The sequence below is a fragment of the Phocoena sinus genome, chromosome 5 (assembly GCF_008692025.1).
Source record: "Phocoena sinus isolate mPhoSin1 chromosome 5, mPhoSin1.pri, whole genome shotgun sequence".
Lineage (NCBI taxonomy): Eukaryota > Metazoa > Chordata > Mammalia > Artiodactyla > Phocoenidae > Phocoena > Phocoena sinus.
The window spans coordinates 122,603,241-122,614,709 of NC_045767.1; the positions used below are offsets into that span (position 1 = coordinate 122,603,241).

Sequence of the window (11,469 nt, forward strand, 5' to 3'; positions counted from 1 at the left end):
TGCAATTTTTTTTTAAAAGATGGAATTAAATTTTATTCTTTATTATTTTTAATTGAGGTGTAACAGTTTCAGATGTACAACATGATTCAATATTTGTATGTATTGTGAAATGATTACAGTAAGTCAACATCTGTCACAATACATATTTATACATTTTTTTTCTTGTGTTGAGAACTTTTAAGATTTAGTCCCTTAGCAACTTTCAAATTTGCAATGCAGTATTATCACCATGTTGTACTTTACATCCCCATGACTTATTTATTTTACAACTGGAAGTGTGTATCATTTGACCACCTTCGTGCATTCCCCCACCCTTGTGCCTCTGGGAACCACCAATCTGTTCTCTGTATCAGTGAGCTTGGGGTGGTGTTTTTGGAGTTAGTTTGTTTTTTTAAAGTTTTTTTGAAGATTGCACATATCAGCGAGATCATACAGTATTTGTTTTTCCTGTCTAGTGTCTGACTTATTTAACTTAGCACAAAGTCCTCAGGGTCCATCCATGTTGCAAACAGTGAGATTTCCTTCATTTTTATGATGGAATAATCCATTGAAAATGTATATATATATACACCATATTTTCCTTATTCATGCCTTGATGGACACTTAAGTTGCTTCCATGTCTTTGCTTATCATGGGGTGGGGGGGTGCACATATCTTTTTCAAGTTAGTGTTTTCATTTTCTTCTGATAAATGCCCAGAAGTGGAATTGCTGGATCCAGTGGTAGTTCTATTTTTAAATTTTTGAGGAAAGACTGAATTAATTTTAGAAATCCAGAGTATAATACTTGACACTGTGTGTGTATGTTTAATAGTTTTTCTGCCTTTGCTTTTTTAAAAAAATTTTTTTCCTTGAGAGTGGGTTGGCAAATATACATTATCAAGTAGGTGCTGAAATGCATTTCATTTTTATGTCTGAGATTATCAAGCATTAACCATAAAGTTATGAAATATATGTCCACTTGGAAACCTGTCTTCAGACAACATTTTTATCAATGAGTAAGTGAAATTTCCTTAGAGGTGGTATAGTAATTCAGAAAATACAATTTTACTAAAGATGAATCATATTGGGATGATAATATTTAAGCATAACTTTTATGTGACATGAGTTTGTCTTGAAAGTATTAGAATAAAACTTTTTTAGACAAAGTATATACAGATATATAGAAACTACTATGCATTATTTCAGAATATATCTGTGGTAACATTACTCAATGAAACCCTGTATTATATTCCCGTTTGTATGAGTCGTCCCCCCCCCCCCCCCGCCCCCATTCCTAGTGCTCTCATTTCTCTCCTCTTGTTTCTCTGTAAATTCAGCTTCCCTCTTCCCCACTTAACCTTTCCAGTTAAGCGCTCCTGGTCTGTTTTTCTTAAATAACTGTGCTTAATTATCTCTATCATAGCACTTAGGACATTGTAATTGTCTCTGTACAACATTTCTGTGAATTCCCTGTGGGATGAGCCTCATTGGATCTCTAAGTATAGCAGAGAATCTGTTACATAGTAGGTACAAAACACATACTTTTCATTTTATTTATCTATTTATTTATTTTTTAGCCACACCACATGGCTTGCAGGATCTCAGTTCCCCAAAGCCCCAAATCCTAACCATTAGGCCACCAGGGAACTCCCAAAATATATACTTTTTAAATGAAAGAAATAGAGAAAACTACTCATTTGCTATTATAAATAAAATTTTTATTTATTTTATTTATTTTTAATTGTGGTAAAACACATATATAAAATTTACTGTCTTAACCATTTTTAAATGTACAGTTCAATAGTGTTAAATACCCCCCCATTGTTGTGCAACCAGTCTCCCATCTTGCAGAAAAACTTAAACTCTGTACCCATTAAACAACAACTCTCCATTCCCCTTCCCTTTTAGCCCCTGGCAACCACCACCCACTCTCCATTCCCCTTCCCTTTGCGCCCCTGGCAACCACCATTCTACTTTATTACTCTAGGTGCCTCATACAAGTGGATCATACAGTATTTGTCTTCTTTGATGGACTCTTTTCACTTTCCTTCCTTTTTAAGGCTGTTTAATATTCCACACTACATTTTGTTCATTCATCTGACAATAGACACTTCCCCCTTTTGGCTGTTGTGAATAATGCTGCTTTGAACATGGATGTAAAGCTACGTCTTTTTTTTTTTTTTGACACTGACTTTCTGTTTTTAGATGGGCACTCTGGTTTTTTAAAAATGATAAAAGCAAAACTTGGCAAGCAAACCTTCGGCTGATCTCTAAGTTTGATACTGTTGAAGACTTTTGGGCGTAAGTAACCATTCATTTTAGGATGTTTTGTTGTGTAATTTTTCATTTTAAGTTGCATTCACAAAATGAAGGGTAAGGTGTGAACAGTTAATATTCACCTTTTTGTATGTCCATCTTCTCACAACTGTTTGAATTGGTGATTATTCCTCATCAGTTTTAGAAAGCTTCCGTCTTGTCGTCTTTTAGCTCTGCCTATTCTCTATTCTTTGTCCTGAGATCTCTTTCGTTGAGAATCCTTTATTGTTCCTAGAATTTCCAACAACTTTTAGGAGCTTGTCCCCTTTCTTGGTTGCCTAGATACATTTGCCCTATTCTTAGGTATTCCAGAGCTTTCTTAGGCCGTTATTTCTGCAGATTCTTTCCAGTATAATATCTGGATTTCCTGTGATAGAGATTCCAAGATTTCAAAGGCTGAACTGCTCATAATTCAGGGTTTGTCAAAGAATGACAATATCTCTGATGATAGTTTATTAATTTCATTATACTTCGTGATCAACATCAAGAAGAATAGTTGAAATATTTTTGAGATTTTGTTTCAATTTAGCAAATAGTTAAGATTTCGGGGTCTTAAATCTTTGCATGACTTCAAAATATAATTTAAAATGACAAAGTTCATTTCAGGAAGTTTTGGAATATTGATTCTTTAAAAACAAAGTTGATTTAGTATGTCTATTTGCTTGAAAAATGTATGGGGAGAAACTACTTGAGAACATGAAAGATACAACTTGTTGAAAACATTTTTAAGAGCTGTAAATTACCTAGCAGTTATCTAAGTATTCTAATTTGTTCAGCTGGTGTATTTTGGATCATAGCAGTAATGTGATTCTTATGTTAATGTTAACTCCCTGAGTGTAACATACAGACTAACAGATTGTGATTAGAAAATTTATGCATGTAATGTATACTTCCTCCAGGGCAGAAACAATTTTCTGTATATTTCTAGTGCTTTGCCCATATTAGGCATTTAGTATGCATTTGAATCGCTGAAAGCAAAGCATAGAATAATAAGAGAAAACTGTATATTGAGACCACTTTGAGTGGTCACTTTTAATTGAAAAAATTTTTTTAGAAATTTTTAAAAATTTAATTTAGATATTTCACTAGCCTGAAGGTAGAAGCCTAGATCATTTGATCTCCTGAAGTCTGTCACAGGAAAATTGTTATAAAACGGGCAACAGAGTAAGAATGCTTTGCCTGTCTCCAATATTTTATACAGAAGTGATGATCTTAGCTATATGACTAGTGACCATGGATGGTGTTATTATCCTTAGTTAGATATTACTATTTGGGAAGTAGTTTAAAAATACAGATTCTGTGGTTCCATCCTACTTACTTAAGGAATTAAAATCTCAAGAAGTAGGATAAGGAACTATATTTTTATTTTTGGTTGCTATTTTAATAAATTTATTTTTGGCTGCGTTGGGTCTTGCTGTGCGTGGGCTTTCTCTAATTGCGGTGAGCGGGGCCTACTCTTAGTTGTGGTACATGGGCTTCTCATTGCAGAGGCTTCTCTTGTTGTGGAGCACGGGCTCTAGACAGGCGGGCTTCAGTAATTGTGGCACACGGGCTCAGTAGTTGTGGCGCACGGGCTTAATTGCTCCGTGACATGCGGGATCTTGCCAGACCAGGGCTCGAACCTGTGTCCCCTGCATTGGCAGGCGGATTCTTAACCACTGCGCCACCAGGGAAGTCCTGTTTTGTTTTTAAAAGCTCCCCCAAAGATTATTATGCTGACTTAAACTAGTAATGGTGTGTGGTGTTTGGGAACCATTGATCTGTCCCGCTCTTGGATACTTTGAAGGATAATAATGTTGACTTATTTTAGTCATGCAATCCTGATGGTCAGGGAGTTTGTCTTGCTTTCTCTTGATTTGTCTTTTTGTGTGTTTAAAACTGCTCATTAGCCTCACGGATTCTTTCATCTATTTAAAGCCACCTCATATCTCTCCTTTCAGTTTCTTGTATATACATATGTATGTATTAAGTTAACTAATACATCAAACTTGTCAGAATAAAATTATTAAAAATATTTTCTTGAAAATCATCAGATGTTGATTCTTGAAGCTGACTGTTACTGAGATCTGTTTAGTCCATTTCAGAAATTGACTTCATGGGGGCGGGAAGTAAACATGAGTTTTTATCTTATTTTTATCATATTCTCTGAATGTATATGTACGCACCTAAACTTTGCATTACATATGCTATGTTTATAATTGTTCTTTTCTTTTATCTAGTCTGTACAACCATATCCAGTTGTCTAGTAATTTAATGCCTGGCTGTGACTACTCACTTTTTAAGGTATGTTTAATTGGTGACTTCATATATTTATTATAAGACTGGACCATTCAGGTATTCATTAAAAAATCTTGCCATAAACTTAGGAATAGTTAATGTTGTGGTGCTTTGAGAATAATTAAATTAGCTTTACTAGGTTTTAGCATAAATATATTTTGCCCTATTTTAGTATAAACATTGGGTTGGCCAAAAAGTACCTTTTTGGTAGAAATAAAAGACACATTTTTTTAAGTAAAAATAAAATACACATTTAATTTAGTTAAACCATGTTTTAAAGTAATAGAACTACATTTGAAGCCCCATAATTCATAGGTCTAGTTGTCTAGTTAAATTAGCATTGTTCTGTTTTGCCCTTCCTCAAAACGTCTAGTGTTTTTCTTCTCTAATTGTTTTTGTTTTTCTTCTCTAATTGTATTTATTCAAGGCATGTTTTTCATTTTCTCCAAGAACTTTATTGAACAACGCATTCAGCCTTTGGTGTGGTTGGTGGTGGTTCATTTAGCTTGCCCAGGATCTCTCCCGTTCTACATTATTGTACAGTATCCACTTTTCATCACCTGTCACAATTTGTTTTAAAAACGGAACGTTTTCATTACGTTTAAGTAGAGAATTGCATACTTGAATATGTTCAAGAAGGTTTTTTTCACTTATGTGGAACCTAAACATCAAAGCGATTCACATAACCAAGCTGGTGCAAATGATTGTCAGCACTTAATTTTGAGTATGTTGGCTCTCTTCTGTGTGGTATTACGTTGATTGTTCTCAGTTAATGTCTCGATTTGATTGCTATCGACTTCAGCTGGTCTGCCTGACCGTGGAGCATTGTCCAGCGAGAAATCTCCAGCACAAAACTTTGCAAACCACTTTAGACACATTCAGTCAGTCACAGCACCTTCTCCATACACTGCACAATTCTTTTTTTTTGCATTTTTACCTTTCTTGAAATAATAAAGCCGAAAATATTTTTTTCTTCTTCCATCTTCAGTATTAAAACGGCTACATGAAAATTCACCAATTCTGATGTCTTTTTTTAAATGCACGCTGATATGACAGCTGTCACATACAATCTAACGAAATTGTTTTGAATGAAGTTAAAGACAACTGAGTGCTACTAGATGCATCTTAGGGAAAAAACCAAATGAACCTTTTGGCCAGCCCAGTTATTGAAATTAAGTGAGAGTCAGACTGTATGGGCACATACTGTGATTGATTTTGAGGAGAGCTTTGAAAATCCAAATGGGTCATCCAATCCGTTTCTTCTTTATATATTTGAGTAGACTGAAGTCCAGAGTTTGTCAGGAATTCTTAACCTGGAGTGTGTGGGTCCTTGAGATATTTATGAGTTTTGTCAGCTGGTAGTGGGTGGGACAGTCATTAGCTCCCTGAAATTGTGTAAGTTTTTAATATATTTTCTAGGTATAGAAATGTATATAGCTTCTCAAAGGTATCTGTTACTCAGAATGTTTTAGAGCCTCCAAATTAAGTGAAACCCAGGGTTTGATAGTTAATAAGTGCCCAAGTCAGTACTCTAATTTTGCTTTAAGTCTTGTGTGCTTTTTTCCCCACTACGTCAATTAGCAGTTTTTATGGGTATAAAGTAAATAGTTAATAGGGTTGTTGCTTGCTGTTTCTAGTGGTGATCTCAAGTTAAAGTAACAATATTGTCTCATATTGTTGTCTCCCTAACCTTGTAGGATGGTATTGAGCCTATGTGGGAAGATGAGAAAAACAAACGAGGAGGACGATGGCTCATTACATTGAACAAACAGCAGAGACGAAGTGACCTCGATCGCTTTTGGCTAGAGACAGTAAGGTTTTAAAATTATAAAGCTGTTTTGGAATACTAAAACTTCACTTATGTTACATTTTACATTGGTTACTTAATTCAAGATGAGATAAGGATTCCCACTCTAGCTAAGCCAGCACTTAATTTTGTTCTGTCCTGTGAATCTTGTATACTTCTTACATACTAATACAGTGAAACTCCCTACCACATATTACACATCCAGAAAGTGATCGGCAGTTGACTCACCTTCCAGAATAAGGTCATCCTGGTCATCTCATTAAGTTCAAAATTATGTAACCTCTCACATTTTGTATGATGTAAGTTTTTTTACAATCCTCTTAGAGTATTGCTCTGTATATTAAACTTTTTAGATCAGTGAAGGAAACAGTGAAATTATAGCTTGATATCATTCAGCTTATGTGTTGTGATGTAACTTGGAACTTTTGGCTTCATATGACATTTATTAAATATGAGATAATAGGCATTTTCTCTAGTGAAAGTTTTCAAACCCCAAGCTTTTAGGAGCAGGGATTATAGTCTCTTTTGTATCCCTATCACTTGACAGTGTCTGGTTTATAGTTAGCCCTTACTAAGTTGAGCAATAATAAATATTTCAGTGAATGGCTTTTTAAAGAAGAAACTTAATTTTGCGGGAATTCCCTGGCAGTGCAGTGGTTAAGACTCCCGGCTCCCAATGCAGGGGGCCCGGATTCGATACCTGGTCAGGGAACTAGTTCCCACATGCATGCCGCAACTAAGAGTTCGCATGTCGCAACTAAGGAGCTGGCAAGCTGCAACTAGGGAGCCCGAGAACTGCAACTAAGGAGCCCGCTGGCCGCAACTAAGACCCGGTGCAACCAAATAAATAAATAAGTTTAAAAAAAAAAAGAAACTTAATTTTGCTTTCGGGAGAGATTATCAGTAATTACCATTTTAGAATTCTGCATTAAAAAGTCATTTCAGTTTTGCAGGATGACAAAAGTTCTGGAGATTGTTGGTGGTACAATGTGAATATACTTAATGCCACTGAACCATACACTTAAAAATGGTTAATATGGTAAATTTTATGTCATGTATTTACTACAATTTTTTTAAAAGTTAGAAAATGTTCATGAAAATTAAGAACAAGAGGCAATTAAGCAGCTTTTTCAGTTATTCCATTAATATTTGCTGGCAAGTATAAGCAGCAGCAGAGCAAAGTGAATATTAATAAAATAATTCACCTTTTATGTGCCCTGACATCAGTTGCCCAATTTGCTAAAAAAGTTAACAAAACTGATCATGTTCTTGGTATTAAAGAATCAAATTAACAAATTTTTTAAAGGCCAGGACAAAAAACTATATATAAATATAATTTAGGCATTCAGAAAGTCGACTCTTGATTTAAAAACTGTTTTTCAGTTTTGTATATATACAAATATTTGAGACATTTGCAGCTTAATAAGCTGTTTATCATCTATTGAATGTAACTTGAGATTTGGGTTTTTTCTTTTAAGCTGCTGTGCCTTATTGGAGAGTCTTTTGATGACTACAGTGATGATGTATGTGGAGCTGTGGTTAATGTTAGAGCTAAAGGTGATAAAATAGCAATATGGACTACTGAATGTGAAAACAGAGAAGCAGTTACACATATAGGGTAAGTTTTGCTTTTTGTGTGCTTCTTTTAAAATAGATGACTAAAAGCAGAAGTACTTTTTAAATTAAAAGTATTTATGTAGATCATTATTTTCGTTGTTTACGTGAACACTTTTATAATCTTGAACTGCTGTGTATTGGTATTCAGTGCCTTATTCATATTTTTTTCACTTCTGTAAAATTTCTTTTTCCTAGCAGTGGGGTATATAATCACTATTTTAGCATGTAGCATTTTATTATTTAGCATATGAGAATATGTCTTTTTTACCCTACTTTAAAACCATAATGCTAATGTATAATACTCAATAATTTGGTGAATATTGGCATTTGCCATTGAAGTTTAAGTGACAGTAGCTTGGTTTTGTCCATATTTAAAACCCACATGTATAAATTTTAAAACTTTTTTTTGGCAAATATTACTATTTGCAAAAGTTGCCTGTCATCCCCGCTCCGCCCCCCCCCCCCCCCCCCCCCGCAAATGTCAGTCAGTGTTAACTAGGATTTTCTCTTTACTATATTTAAATTAGTAAAATTGGACTTTAAATTTTGTGTTAAAATTAAGTACCAGTCATAAGTCACAATATGTTTAGTTTGCCTCTTTGCGTGTTGATTTTTCAAACATTATGAATTCTCCTGTGAACATAATTCCTTTCTGGATTAAAAGGTGTGGGGATTTTCCAGGTTTCATTCTCCACGGGGTTTCTTATAAGAGAAGGTTGATTGTTGATTCGTCACCATATTCCTGATCTTTCTGTCAGCCTTAAAACTTACTGACAGTGGGGGTCTCCTATTTCTTTGAAAATGTGTTAAAGAAACTAAGTATGAACTTCTTTCCTCGGAAAGTTTTTTATTTGTGTCAATATTAAACAGTTTTGAAATCTCTATAAAACTTTTGGCCTCACTTTTTCAAGGAAAAATTTTTTTTCACCCTTTTAAGTTGCATGGCTCAGTGCTCATTCTGGCATTTTTAGTGATTAAGTATAATTGAAGGTAATACATTATATCCTAATGTAAATCTGATAATAGTTATAATTTTAGTTATAAAATTATTTTTAAATACCCTATTCAAAGGAAGGTAGTAAAGTCTTCTGAAGGGTAGAGTATGAATAAAATTTCCTGGTATCATACTGCTAGAGTATTTAGCTCCATGAAAATCTCTTTTTTTGTTGTTTGCCATATATATCTCTTTATTTTTGTTTCATTTTGGTGCCTATTTTTAAAATTTTGCTATTTTTTCTCAGATACCAGATTCCTAACTTGACCTATGATGTTCTCATAAGATCATATGATGATCTGTCCCCAGTTTTACCTTGTCGGCCTTATCTCTCATATTTACCTTTCTTGTGAGCTGTAGCCACACAGCCTTATTTTTGTTCCTTGGCCTTCAGATGTGCTTCATTCTCTTAGCATTATACTTTGACCTCATGAGTTTTTAAAAGGAGAGAGTTCTCTGATTTCAAAGAGGAGATTAGATCCTCCTTGTTAATAATATCACAACCCCTGTGCTTTACCCTCTTTGATACTCAGTCACATCTTATTTGAAAATTAGGTTGTAGAGTTAATATATAAGGCAGAAATCATGTTATGTTCTAAATTATCCTTAAAATATCATAAATCGCCTTCACAGTGTTTGATTTTTGTGTGTGCATTCTTGTCGGTAATAAGTAAGGTAAATGTAATTGCAGTAACATACAATATTTACTAAGGTTTATATGTAAAATATAATTGAAGCATTTTAGATCAGAAAATTAAAATGTGCATGTAATTGATTTTGAATACATTAATTATATATGTGATACAGCTCCACCGTATGTATTTGTGATTATTTGTTTGCAAATAATCAAATACTCTAAACTATAAACACCATGAGCCTAGAGAGTGTCCTTGCTTTGCTTATTATTAATTTACTGATAATTATCACAGTACCTGATACATAGTAGACTCTCAAATATTGGTTAAGTGATTATGAAGAGTAAAGTTTGCTAAAAGGAAAAAGGTGTGCAATTTCCTATTTCACTCTCTAGGTATTATTTTTTAATGTAAAGAGTAATAATACTGGATTTGGGGTGTATGTTTGAATAAAAATTAATGGCTACTTTTCTTCTTTTTCATCTTCTAGGAGGGTATACAAGGAAAGGTTAGGACTTCCTCCAAAGATAGTGATTGGTTATCAGTCCCATGCAGACACAGCTACTAAGAGCGGCTCCACCACTAAAAATAGGTTTGTTGTTTAAGAAGACACCTTCTGAGTATTCTCATAGGAGACTGCGTCAAGCAATCGAGATTTGGGAGCTGAACCAAAGCCTCTTCAAAAGCAGAGTGGACTGCATTTAAATTTGATTTCCATCTAAATGTTGCTAAGATATAAGAGAAGTCTCATTCGCCTTTGTCTTGTACTTCTGTGTTCATATATTTTTTTTTTTTTAATTTTGGCTAGAGTGTCCACTATCCCAATCAAAGAATAACAGTACACATCGTCCCCAGAATCCATAAATGTGTTCCTGGCCCACTCTGTAATAGCTTAAAAGAATTAACGATTACAAACACATTTGACCCATCTACAATATTAAAGAAAAGAATTTGCATTTCTATACCTTACAAGAGAACGATTCTGTTTATGTTCCATTGTATGCAGGAGCATATTTTGCTGGTTTGAAAGAGTATGATGCATACAGTTTTCTAACAATTTTCTTTGTTTCTTTTTACAGCATTGTCTGTGCTGTACTCTTGCTGATGGCTGCTAGATTTTAATTTATTTGTTTCCCTACTTGATAACATTAGTGATTCTGATTTCAGTTTTTCATTTGTTTTGCTTTTGTTTTTTTCCTCATGTAACATTGGTGAAGGATCCAGGAATATGACACAAAGGTGGAATAAACATTAATTTTGTGCATTCTTTGGTAATTTTTTTGTTTTTTTGTAACTACAAAGCTTTGCTACAAATTTATGCATTTCATTCAAATCAGTGATCTATGTTTGTGTGATTTCCTAAACATAATTGTGGATTATAAAAAATGTAACATCATAATTACATTCCTAATTAGAATTAGTATGTCTGTTTTTGTATCTTTATGCTGTATTTTAACACTTTGTTATACTTAGGTTATTTTGCTTTGGTTAAAAAATGGCTCAAGTAGAAAAGCGGTCCCATTCATATTAAGACAGTGTACAAAACTGTAAATAAAATGTGTACAGTGAATTGTCTTTTAGACAACTAGATTTGTCCTTCCTTTTATTTCTCCATCTCTATAGAAGGAATTTGTACTTCTTATTGCAAGGCAGTCTCTGTGGTGTCTTCTCTTGTAGTGTCTTCCACGTGAATAGCGTAAGTTTGGAGCATTAGTTTGATTATTACGTTTATTTTAATTTTTAATAAAGTGAATAGGTAGCATCATATATGGAATTAAATTGATGTGGCTATCTTTTTTTTTTTTTAATAAAGTAAGAGGCACAGTCCTTCAGTCTTAGGTAA

General features: G+C 33.9%; 1 protein-coding gene across 1 annotated transcript in view; it reads left to right on the plus strand.

Moving 5' to 3' along the window:
* The window catches only part of EIF4E (eukaryotic translation initiation factor 4E), a 47,839-nt gene extending 36,625 nt beyond the window's left edge, over nucleotides 1-11,214 (plus strand). Inside the window, exons 3-7 of the mRNA XM_032633029.1 lie at nucleotides 2,186-2,281; nucleotides 4,516-4,579; nucleotides 6,271-6,384; nucleotides 7,859-7,998; nucleotides 10,117-11,214. Of these exons, the coding sequence (XP_032488920.1) occupies nucleotides 2,186-2,281; nucleotides 4,516-4,579; nucleotides 6,271-6,384; nucleotides 7,859-7,998; nucleotides 10,117-10,231 (529 nt within the window). The 3' untranslated portion in view covers nucleotides 10,232-11,214. The remainder of the gene's footprint in view (nucleotides 1-2,185; nucleotides 2,282-4,515; nucleotides 4,580-6,270; nucleotides 6,385-7,858; nucleotides 7,999-10,116) is intronic.
* The last annotated feature ends 255 nt before the right edge of the window (nucleotides 11,215-11,469 follow it).